Genomic DNA, 13,027 nt, shown 5'->3' with positions numbered 1-13,027 from the left:
CGTGGACAAAGACACTGCATCAACAGTACTGGGTGAGGCTGCCGTAAATGTGAAGTCGCGCCACCATCTTCCCACACCAGTACTAGGTGAGGCCGCTGCGAACGTGAATTCGCGCTGCCATCTTCCCACACCGGAAGCGGAATAAGTCACCACCACCACAGAGTCCAATAAACAGCCATTTTCTCCTGTTGTAAAGCAGCAAATCAAATCTGAGCCTCTTCAACGTGGCAATTTCTTTGGCAGCAGATATTTACACTTCTCTAATTGAGTTTTCACATTGTTCACAGAGTGTCTGGAAGGTTCACAGCTCACACTGAAAGGATGCACACACCCACCCACGCACACACTAACACATACACACACATCGTACATGCATGCATAAACACACGCACGCACGCACGCACGCACGCACGCACACACGCACACACACACACACACACACACACACACACACACACACACACACAACTTTTCCATCCAAACGCTGAGTCAATTCCAAGTCAACTCTGGAAAACTAAAAATTAAAATGCAAATAAGGTGTACTTTCATTAGCTGGGTTTAAGTCACTAAACAATTTGCCTGTGCACGGGGCATGACAGGACCACGTCACCAAAGAGAGAGAAATGGAACAGGTTATGAGAGAATTACTCCTTATCACGTAATTTGTCTGTCTACACGTAAACCTTTTCGACTCAAGCTAGCAAAAAAAAAAAATTGTTTTGCAATATTTAGGATTCCTCTTTTTCATTATTCCGTTTGATGGAAACAGGGTTTTGATTAGGGTTTGTAACGTCTCATTAACTATAACATCCCAGAAAGCTCGATTCTTAAACCATTTACAATCTGGGCTCCTCTTTAAGTAAAGATCCGTTTGTTTCTGGCATAATCCTTTGTCACATGCAATTATCTGAAATGTATGCACAAAATTACAATCTGTCAATGGATGATGGAACAAATGCAAGAAAAAAAAGCATGTGCAATGTGGTGTGCTGGATGCAACAAAGGAATGAACATTTGCTGATGTTCCACTAAATGAAGCACATTGTTTATGTGCTTTTGCATGCCTTTTGTGCATTTACTATGTGTTTCTGTTGTGCACCCTAACCACAAGCCAAACTTCAGCTACAGGGAAACTATATTTAGGCTAATCCAAAACTGAGAGAAGTTTGGGGGGAAAAAGAGCACAAATACATTTTTCATTCAAAGTCAACTTCAATTGGGTGTCCAGGTGATCTATTCAGTTGCCTACCAACATGGGGATCGCCAGTTTGAATTCTCGTGTTACCCCCGGCTTGGTCAGGCGTCCCTACAGACACAACTGGCTGTGTCTGCAGGTGAGAAGCCGCATGTGGGTATATGTCCTGGTCGCTGCACTAGCGCCTCCTATAATTGGTCGGGGCGCCTTTTCACTGGGGGGAGGGGGAACTGGGGGGAATAGCGTGATCGTCCCACACACTACGTCCCCCTGGCGAAACTTCTCATGGTCAGGTGAAAAGAAGCGGCTGGCAACTCCACATGTATCGGAGGAGGCATGTGGTAGTCTGTAGCCCTCCCTGGATCGGCAGAGCGGGTGCAGCAGCAACCGGACTGGCTTGGAAAAGTGTACTTGATTGGCAGGGTATGACTGGGGAGGAAAGGGGGGGGGGGTCCCAAAAAAAATCAACTTCAACAACAGGCCTCTAATAGTTTTAACCCGAAATGCAGGGAAGGCATCCCAGCAGGCGTGTGGGGTTGCCACGCTGGATAAATGTATACGCCTGTCTCGCAAACAGGTTTACCAAACTGGCCCTGGGCATGGAGAAACTAACACTACTACATTATTTCAGTGCGAAGTAAACCTATATGTCACACTGGTATGTAACAGTCACAGTCCTACGCTCCCAAGGGCATTACTGAGCAGTCAACAATCGATGCTGTCTGTCCCGGTTATCAGTCTCGACATTCTAAGATTTGCTTTCTTTCCGGTATGATGCACTTTTTTTCCCTGCTGTCAGGAAACCAACCGCCAGTAGCAGTTTAGAAAACAAGTCATTCCACCCGTTTGCAATCATCAGGAAAGTGAGCAGGCAATGCCAGCGCTTAATAAACTACAGAAAATTCCCCTGCAGGCAGGGGAATCAGTGATTCTTTAAGATTTAAAATCACAGGCGTCCGGGTGGCGTGGCGATCTATTACGTTGCCTACCAACACGGGGATCACCGGATCAAATCCCTGTGTTACCTCCGGCTTGGTCAGTCATTCCCACAGACACAATTGGCCGTGTCTGCGGGTGGGAATCTGGATGTGGGTTCATGTCCTGGTTGCTGCAGCAGCACCTCCTCTGGTTGGTCGGGGCGCCTGTTCGGGGGGGAGGGGGGAACTGGGGGGGGGAATAGTGTGATCCTCCCATGCGCTACGTCCCCCTGGTGAAACTCCTCACTGTCAGGTGAAAAGAAGCGGCTGGCAACTCCACATGTATCGGAGGAGACATATGGTAGTCTGCAGCCCTCCACGGATCGGAAGAGGGGGTGGAGCAGCGACCGGGACAGCTCAGAAGAGTGGGGTAATTTGCCAAAAATACAAATGGGGAGAAAAGGGGGGGAGGGTTTAAAATCACATACATGTAAACTAAATGTGCTACATTTACTGACTAGCATCTACTACTTTATGTCTAGTGGAGGTTTGTCTTTATCCTGGGTGCAGACATACTACGTATGTGCACACACACACACACACACACACACACACACAAAGACATAAACAACCGGAACCCAGATGTTTGTTATCTAAGCTAGGGGTTGTTTTCCATATTTTTGAGTTTGCCACTAAGGGTGTGTTTCATACGGTCAGTGAGGCCCTGCGGGACATGAAGGGCCTCATAAATACATTATAACTCATATGGCACACACCGGAGGCTCCACTCACTCTATTTGTGATGAGTGATTGTATTGAGTGTTGAGGATTTGTATTTGTGTTTGTGTGTATTAGTGCATGCGTTCGTATTAGATCGCCACCGCGTGTACATATTGTGATCATCTCCGGGAACACACGTGTGCATGCACGCGCCACATGAACACAGAATGAGGGACCGAATGACAATTTGTGCACCCCCACCTATGCAGACATGCATTAACACACACCAAAATGGCACACACACACACACGATTGTGTGTGTGTGTGCGCGCGCGCGCGTGCGCGCGCCAAGAGATCAACAATTTCCTGAGGGGTGAAGTACCAATATGAAAACAGCGACTATGGGGAGATAGAGATGGGCTCAAAAAGGCACTCTTCTCATGTGCTGCCAGTTATAACATGTCTTAACATGTTATAACATCCAAATTACCTCTTTTTTGAAGCCAGTTACAGGTCCTAAAATTTGTGTGTTTGTCCTTGGCATCTATATCACGTTTTCATAACCGACAAATGGTGTCAAAATGTTTAAGAAGATTGTCTTCTTGACCATGATTCCCAGCATTAGACTATATATACCAACTCCGTTGTGACACCCATGATGCCATGCGCTACGCCATGAGAGAAACCGAGAAGTGATTATGGGAAGATTAGCTATGCTTTGGCATGGAGCACATAAGCTACCACAGCTCTTCCTGAAAAGATTTTGTGATAACAGTCCTTTAGCAATTGTGCTTGAACAATTTCAATAAAATCCACTTTCCACCTATTGATCAGTAATGCGACCCACTTCTTTCCTTTAGGAACAAGATAGACCAAAATGAATGCCGACATATTCAAAGGTCAATTACAATCTGAGAATTTGAAGCAGATACATCATCATCAATTAGGACTGATGGCAGGGATGAAACACACATCTTCTCATTACGGCTTCTTGCCCACCATCCATTTGTGTGCCCAAACCCGCCCTGCAGCTGCGACTCAAAATGCCTGCCCCCTGACATGGCTACTTCAGCATAGCAACGTGAAAGTTTAATGGCCCTCAATAGGCAGCGCTGCTGTTCGCAATTTCCATTTTGTAATTACAGTTCCCCGGTGTGTGCGCACGCACCTTTACCCACAGCTGACTTGTATGTAGCACTTGTCTGTGTATGTTTGTGTCTGTGGAACAGAGATTACTCATGTGGTGTGTGAACATCTTTGTGCACAGACACATGCATTTTTATTATCTAGGCATGCATTTATCTGCACGCAACTATGAATCTGAATGTAAATACTTCTGCATTTGTGTTGAGTTTATGCATGCTGGTCTTCCTCAGTGTGCATGCATGTATTAACGTGTGTCTGTAGCGTTGTGCATGCTTATTTGTATGTGTTGGTGTGTATTACTGTGTGAATGATAGTAAGGATTTTATATTTGCATGTTGCAGCCATACGTATCTCTCATTCCTGCATAGCTAGTTATTCAGCCGTTTGTATCGGCATGCATGTGTGTGTGTGTGTGTGCTCACATCTCTGTATGCACATCCCTGGTTCTGCAAATCTTAAATCATTTACATCATATGCCCCTATGTGTGTTTGTGTGTGTATATATATATATACATACAGATTTTTTTTTTTTTTTTTACAGGTGTGTGCAAATGTCAGCGCTCAAATGCTCTCTCTCTCTCTCTCTCTCCCCTCTGAACAGCAGGGCAGACATCTTTCTGAGGGTGAATTACCATATCAAACCAGTGGCACGACTGACAGCTCCCACGGGTTCCTTTCTATAGACAAAACAGGAGTATCACCCATGGGACAAAATGAAAAGCAAGTAGAAAGAAGGAGTTTGGGGAAACGGGAGAGTCATTCAAGATCTGAAGGAAGGGATCTTTGAAACAACTCTTTTGAACCCCATAATGAAAAAGGAAAGGGAAGCACCTGACACCTGTGAGCTTAAAACTATCTTTTTGTAGTCCGTCTACTTTTTCGGTGAGTCTTGCTTTAAAAAAAAAAAGTGTACTGCAGTTATGTATACTGTATAGTTACTGTAGACAAAATAGGGTTGGTTGAATCTTGGTTTTAGCTACTTATATTGTAGCGATGTATTTCAAAAAAAAATTATTTATCTATTTATTGATGTAGGTCTCTTTGTAGGCCCAGCAAACTCCTACCTGACAGTAACCATTAAAATGAAATACTCAAAAAGTGTTTCTTGAGGGCAGTCTGACGGGACACGGAAGCGGGGCAGGCTAAGCTAACTGCTACCCCATGCAGACCGACAGTTCCGACAGTCATCCCGGCTGGCGTTCGTTCTCCTGGACAGTGATTTTTTTTTGTTTGTTTATGTGTTAGTTTGGATATATGTGTTGTTTTTGTCTTTGTGTTGCACTGCTGTGGGCTGGGGGAAATGATGTTTTGTTTCATTCCATGCTCACAAGTGCATGAAATGAACTGACAAAGTGTTTCTGATTCTGATAGTGAGTATCAAAGCAGACAGTTGTTTGCATGCAAATATCCAGGACTGTAGCGTTCACGGTTAAAGTTCATTATGATTTTTTTTTTGCATTATATAACATCGGAATAGTTTTTGCTCTCTTTCAGCGACGGCCTGCACCTCAAAGGACCATCCTCTGGAGGTTCCACGCCACAAATCTATTCCAAAAAAAAATAATCTACAATCAAAATCTACGCCACGGTAATCTTGAGTTCATTCGTAAAAATAGCGGCGCAGTGATTACCGCCGCGAAGACACGACCGTGGCACGACTGTCAGTAGTGAGCCTAATGATGGACAATTAGAATAATATGTAAATGAATTGTTAAATATTTAATGCACTGTGATCATCCACAGCTGTGTGCAAACATAATGGATCGCCAACTTGACTGCTCAGAAAGGCAAAGAAACCTGATGTTTAATACAGCAGAACTACTAAAGAAAGGAGGTTGTCATCTGTGATTACAAAATCTCTTTATTTAATCTAACGGCTTACAAATCATCCTCTTCCTCACTCATTCCCAATGCTGTGACTGCAATGTTTGACAGGAACCCAAGTTAATTAGAGACTGGATCTTATGTATGGTTCATAATAGGCAAATGGCTATGTAGTGCCAAATGTAGCCTCTTAATTTGGCTCCCGACACCTGTTTCCAAGGACAGAACTGACAAAAATTGACAAAACATTATTTTTAGATAGAATTTCTTTGTTAATTAAACTTTTTTTTAATGTAGATAATGACAGGGTGGAAATTACACCTCCATCCTAGAGAAGGAGCTATTTTGGTGCAGCGGTGTGCTTTTAAATCTCTTACAGGAAATCACTGAAATGTGGCCTTACTGTCTCCTGTAGAGAACTCCTGGGAGTCGAGGATGCCCGATTCTTGGAGTGACCGGATGCACGAGTCCACCAGCTCCAAGCCTGTCGTCAGCTCCTCCTCTATGTCCTTCTGGCCGTCTGTGTGCACACATGCAAACACACAAGCACGCGCGCGCGCGCGCGCGCACACACACACACACACACACACACACACACACACACACACACACACACACACACACACACACACACACACACACAACAAACAGATGGGGAGAAGGGAGACATTCGGGGCAAAATGAGTGTACAGTCTAGATTAGCTGAAGTAATTATCGAAACAATAGGCTCTTATGGTTTGTTCTGCCACCTTTGTACTGCTCCTCATTGGCTCCTCATTACAAGAGGAGAGTAAAACCACCTGAAGATTAAGCTAGGCTTGCTACCATAAAGACACTTCAAAGTATATCTGCTACTACTATTACTACTTTCGGCTGCTCCTGTTAGGGGTCGCCACAGCGGATCATCGGTTTCCATCTCTTCCTGTCCTCTGCATCTTCCTTTGTCCCACCAGCCACCTTTCCGCTTCTGGTGTGGGAGGATGGCGGCGCGAATTCACGTTTGCAGCGGCCTCAACCAGTACCAGCGTGGGAAGATGGTGGCCCAAATTCACATTTGCGTTGGCCTCACCCAGTACAGTCCATGCAGTGTCTTTGTCCACATCTGCATTTAAGTTTTGTCTTCATTTGATGACTGGGAGAGCTGGCGCTGGATCGGCAGGGAGAGCTTGGTCTGCTGTATCTTGTGGGCCCAGGGACCACGGCCCTGCCCGGAGCTGAAACCAAGGAGGTAACACCAAGGGCGGTCTGACAGGATATGGAAGCGGGGCAGGCTAAGCTAACTGCTAGCCCATGCAGACCGGCAGTTCCTACAACACCGAGGGCAGTCTGGTGGCGGCCTCGCCTGGAGTCGACCGTGGTGTTTTTGGTGTTGTTGTGTGGCGTGCGGGAAGGTGTTTCGAGGGTGTCTGGCTGGGAGAGCTGGCGCTGTATCGACTGGGGGAGCCTGGTATGCTGCGTCTCGTGGGCCCAAGGACCACGGCCCCTGCCTGGAGCTGCACCCGAGGAGGAAGCACCAAGGGCAGTCTGACAGGACACCGAAGCAGGGCAGGGTAAGCTAACTGCTAGCCCATGCAGACCGGCAGTTCTGACAGTCATCCTGGCAGGCGTTCGTTCCCTTGAACAGGGATTTATTTATTTTTTGTTTAGTTTGAATATATGTGTTAGTTAGTATGTGTGTTCTTGAAGTTCTTGTAGTTTTTAGATATGGGTGTTTGCCTTTGTACATGAAATGAAATGACAAATAAGGTGTTCTTGATTCCCGATGTCATCCCTCACCACATCCATAAAGCTCCTCTTTGGTCTTTCTCTTTCCCTCTTCCCTGGCAGCTCCATATTCAGCATCCTTCTCCCAATATACCCAGCATCTCTCCTCCACACATGTTCCAACCATCTCAATCTTGCATCTCTTGTTTTGTCTCCAAACTGTCCAACCTGAGATGTCCCTCTAATATACTCGTTCCTAATCCTGTCCTTCGTCACTCCCAATGAAAATCTTAACATCTTCAACTCTGCCACCTCCAGCTCCACCTCCTGTCTTTTCGTCAGTGCCACTGTCTCCAAACCATATAACATAGAACATATCACAAAAATCTTGTAAACCTTCACTTTGACTCTTGTTGGCACCCTTCTGTCACAAATCACTCCTGACACTCTTCTCCACCCTGCCTGCACTCTCTTTTTCATCTCTCTTCCTCACTCCCTGTTACTTTGAACAGTTGACCCCAAGTATTTAGTAAACTCATCCACCATCGTCACCTCTACTCCTTGAATGCTCACCATTCTGCTGTCCTCCCTCTCATTCACACATATGTATTCCGTCTTGCTCCTACTGACTTTCATTCCTCCTCTCTCCAGTGCATACCTCCACCTCTCCAGGCTTTCCTCAACCTGAACCCTACTCTTGCGCTTGCAGATCACAATGTCATCCACGAACATCCTAGTCCACGGAGACTCCTGCCTGATCTCGTCAGTTAACCTGTCCATCACCATTGCAAACAAGAAAGGGCTCAGAGCCGATCCTTGATGTAATCCCACCTTCGTCATTCCTACCACACACCTCACCACTATCACACTGTCCTCATACATATCCGGCACCACTCCTACATCCTTCTCTACCAATCCCAACTTCCTCATACAATACCACACCTCCTCTCTCGGCACCCTGTCGTATGCTTTCTCTAAATCTAAAAGACACAATGTAACTCCTTCTGGCCTTCTCTGTACTTCTCAATCAACATTCTCTTTTTTTTTTATAAATTTATTTCTGATTTTTCCCTTTTTTCTCCCAATTTAGTGGCCAATTGATCCCTATTTTAATTCAAACACCCACCCTCGTATTGCATGCGTTCGCCAACTGCATCTCTCCGGCCGGCAGTCTCGAAGGAAAGCGCCTCCCCACTTTCGTGACAAGGCGAATCCAAGCCGAACCACTGTTTTTCCGACACACACAGAGACGCATTCACATGACGAACACAAGCCGACTCCGCCCCCCTCCCGAAGACAGCGTTGCCAATGATTGCTGCTTCACCGAGTCCGGCCATAGTCGGATCTGACGAGACCGGGGCGCGAACCCCAGTCCCCAGTGGGCAACTGCATCGACACCAAGCCGATGCTTAGACCGCTACGCCACTTCAATCAACATTCTCAACGCAAACATCGCATCTGTAGTGCTCTTTCGGGGCATGAAACCATGTTGCTGCTCGCTAATCATCACCTCTCCTCTTAAACTAGCTTCCACTACTCTTTCCTATAACCACTGATCAACTTCATATCTCTGTAGTTACTACAGCTCTGCAAAATCACCCTTATTCTTGAAAATCGATATCAGTACACATCTTCTCCACTCCACACATCAAAGTATATAATACTGCCAAACACTTAAGCAGCCTCAAAAGCTAGCACTGGTAAGACAAGATAAATGAAGTGCCTCTTGTGTTTTTTTCCACAAATGTTCATTGTACTTTAGTGTTCAAACATAATGAATCCCATGGTCCAACTGAATATAAAGTGTGAGAAGTTAAACTAAAAAGCATCCCAAAATGCATTCCATGGATATTTTGTTGTATTTTTTAGCGCTTAGCTTGCCATTAGACATTGCACAGCTTGGCTAAAATGAGATAAGATGTTTAACCCTTACAAATTAATTTGCATTCTCCCCATCTTGCTTAGTCATGAAACAAGCAACCTAATGTGTACAGCAAGGCAGGCCAAAACCCAACAAATAAGCCGATAAATTGTCTTCTCAGATCTAGGTCTGTGGCACATCGTCTTAGCTCTCGTACGTAAGCAATATGTCTATCTGTGCCAGAGTATCTGACAACATGTCCACTGTTTTCAACTGGGACGAAACTGCTAAGAAGGATAAGACCTTACGGACTAGTCTGAAAAACAACATTAATCTCTTATCAAGAGAAGGAGAATGAGCAACAGAGGTCAATAGATGGAATGAATAACTACTGAAGAATTCCAGCTCTGATAGATGGAATAAATAACTACTGAAGAATTCCAGCTCTGATTTTTTTTATTACTGAAACATTTTCAGTGCTGCATGCGGCGCGCGCGCGCACACACACACACACACCAAACTCTTTTTTTTCCCTATCCTATGTGTCCCAGATGTCATAGCTTTTCCCTTTTCCACTTCAAGTAATCCATGACAAAAGCAAAAGGTCAAGCTGGAGTAAAGAAGAGCTCCAAATCTGAATGATTCTATCTGCCTATCTGGTTCTTGCCTTGTTTGTTTGTTTGTTTGTTTGTTTGTTTGTTGCTGTGTTGTCAGACCAAATTAAGCCGTAGCAATAGTGGAGCTTGCACTCAACAAGAATCTCCACTGTTGGCCTTCGCTCTGGCATCTAAGACAGAGGTCACCTACTCTGAACTCAGCTAATAAATCTACCCTCAACCAACAACCAACAGACTGACACAGAGAGAGAGAGAGAGAGAGAGAGAGAGAGAGAGAGAGAGAGAAAGGGAAAGAGAGAGAGTGAGAGAGTGTAGCAGGTGAAAATTAACACTCCAAATCATTTGTCAATACTATTTGACCACCTTCATCTGTCAGACATCACACAGAGAATTTAACAGATTATTCTGCTATTTTTCAACCGTGGTACTATTTTCGTAGCTTTTGCCATCGTGCATATCAGTTATGATTCAGTTTTATTCACTGGCTTCATTGTGGACATTTCAAACATGAGACCACCGCTACAGACAGCTTCACAACAGTGTCTTTTGAGGACACTGCATTCAAGACATACATGTTTCAACAAGTCCACTTTAACCCAATTATCCTCGTAATAGAAAATTATTCAGCCATTACAGTAGGTTTACTAAGATTTGAGGTTCACACAATAGCTCAAGTAACAGTGAGTCACATATGTCTTTAAACATAACTCTATGTGCGCAGGGACACAAACGGTAAGTACTGTAAAAAAAAAATTGTAAAAAAAGCGCTTTGAGTGGTCGGTAGACTAGAAAAGCGCTATATAAAATGCAGTCCATTTACTGTAAAGGGTTGTCATTCTTGCTAGGTGAACCAGGAAGTAGCTCAGCAATGTGATGGACACTCGTAACGGACATTTCGGGCAACAACCTTTAACTGTCATTGTCATTTTCACTTCCAAATAAGTGGTTAAGAAAACTGGGCTCGAATTGGACTTGCTGAAACATTTCCAAAATCTCCAAAATGAAGCCAGTGAGTAAAATCATAGCATATCCCATATAGCACAATGGCAAAAACTACAAAAATAAGACCCGGGTTGTAGAAAAACAGGGAGCAAGCTTGAGAAAATGGAGCTTTATGCGGAAAACACTCCTATTAACTTTTCCGTTTCTCGTTTCTGAAGTTTCCCCTGCAGCATCCACTGCAGTGGCGATGCAGAACACATGCAGGTTTACAGCATGGCAGCAAAACGTTTGCGGTGGCTACCAATGTAACAAGGACAATGTCAGCATTATGTCACACTGAATGTTGTTGTTGAATTGCAAACAATGAGAGAGCTACACACAATTTTCGAGACAGTTTAACAGGAAGTATTACCTTGGTTGTTCCAGCGGAACTTCTCATCTGCTGAACTGTGAAAGACAAAATGGAGAAAAACAACAAGAGTTAGAAACGTGATCGATAAACGCGCCACTCTAAAATAAATCTTCATCCCGGGGTTGGTCTGACGCCTCGGCAGGCCCACGCTACATTGTTAAAGAGGTTGCTGTCACATACCATGAACTGTCTCGCTCTTTGAAGGACGTATTTAGATTGTGTCTGACATACCAAGTATGGAAAAGGGCACTGTGATATTCCCTTGATAACAGAGCACGTCATTATCCCCCGGGCTTGCAAATTAAAAGGGCAAAATCATCCTGGTAACGCAACAAACAGGTACAAAGTATGTTGCATTTATTATGACACAATAACATTGATAACACACATACACACACACAAACTACTGAACACAGTGTACATGCATAGAAAAGCCACTCCCAATCAATTATATGTAACTACATGCTACATTTGGGTCAAATCATGCAACTCAATTTGATTTATTTTTCCACCAACTTATTTTGGCGCCATGTGTTTGTCTATTCATTTGTTTGAATGCTTTGTTCCCAGTAAGCCCTGATGAACAGGCCATTGATCTGTACAATAATGCAGGACACATAGTTGTTCCAACCCCAACACACACACACACACACACACACACACACACACACACACACACACACACACACACACACACACACACACACACACACACACACAGTAAGGCGCTTGTGGAAGTGGATTTGTGCTGCAAACCCCACAGCAGAGGAATCATAATAGTCATGGATCTATAGCAGGTGGGTGTTAACCATGAGAGAATATCAATCAGAAGATGGGAGAAGCCCAAAGTTTCGACGACACATTAACACCGAGCTGTGGTTGGGCTCTAAAGGCGCCAATTCTGATGCTCCTTATCTAGGCATTAACAAAGGCTGATTGTACATCTAAGTTCCCTGTTCATGCCTGGCATTAAAATGCATCTCAGGTGTTGGGGGTCTCAACTGGACAGCTACACAACTGGGCGGCACGATAGCCCAGTGGTTAGCACTGTTGTCTCACAGCAAGAAGGTCCTGGGTTCGAACCCCAGGCCGTCCCAGGTCCTTTCTATGTGGAGTTTGCATGTTCACCCTGTGTTTGTGTGGGTTTTCTCCAGGAGCTCCAGTTTCCCCCCACCATCAAAAAGACATGCATGTTAGGGTTAATGCTCCTGGCTGTGCCCCTGGTCAAGGCAATGGAAAGAAGAACTGGAGTTGGACCCCGGGCGCTGCAGCTGCCCACTGCTCCTATACAATAGGATGGGTTAAATGCAGAGAACACATTTCATTGTAGCTCTCCAATGAAAAAATAAAGAGGCTTTCATTCTTTCTTTCTAAAAACACAGGTGTGAACACATCTGAGACAGATTGAGAACCTGATCACCCAAACCACATTCAGAGGCGGTCAGAGACATGTAGTATAGTGTGAATGCAAATACGACTCCAAACCACTTAGAACCACTTTCGTCATCTGCACAAACAGAAACACATATACCCTTTATGCACCACTGCCAACATTAAAACCACCACTCAATTCCCAGTAAAAACATTTGCAACAATGGAAACCCGTGCATGGAGCAGCAGCAAGACCAGGGGTTTTCTTTCCCTTTGGCATGAAAAATAATTTCAAAATAACTTGAGGATTACTATTGA

The 13,027-nt window shown here is 44.6% G+C and overlaps 1 protein-coding gene across 4 annotated transcripts in view; it reads right to left on the bottom strand.

Annotated features, from left to right (window-relative positions):
* Nucleotides 1–13,027, bottom strand: part of ctnnd2b (catenin (cadherin-associated protein), delta 2b) — a 168,825-nt gene that overhangs the window by 95,431 nt on the left and 60,367 nt on the right. For all 4 annotated transcript variants that reach the window (XM_056292726.1, XM_056292727.1, XM_056292728.1 and 1 more), the window contains exons 3-4: nt 11,339–11,373; nt 6,206–6,322 (exon numbers count right to left, since the gene is read on the bottom strand). In XM_056292726.1, the coding sequence (XP_056148701.1) occupies nt 6,206–6,322; nt 11,339–11,373 (152 nt within the window). The remainder of the gene's footprint in view (nt 1–6,205; nt 6,323–11,338; nt 11,374–13,027) is intronic.

This window comes from Lampris incognitus, chromosome 14, assembly GCF_029633865.1.
Source record: "Lampris incognitus isolate fLamInc1 chromosome 14, fLamInc1.hap2, whole genome shotgun sequence".
NCBI classification, from domain to species: Eukaryota; Metazoa; Chordata; class Actinopteri; order Lampriformes; family Lampridae; genus Lampris; species Lampris incognitus.
Note: the sequence above shows the minus strand (reverse complement) of the source record. Positions and strands in the feature narration are given on the sequence as shown.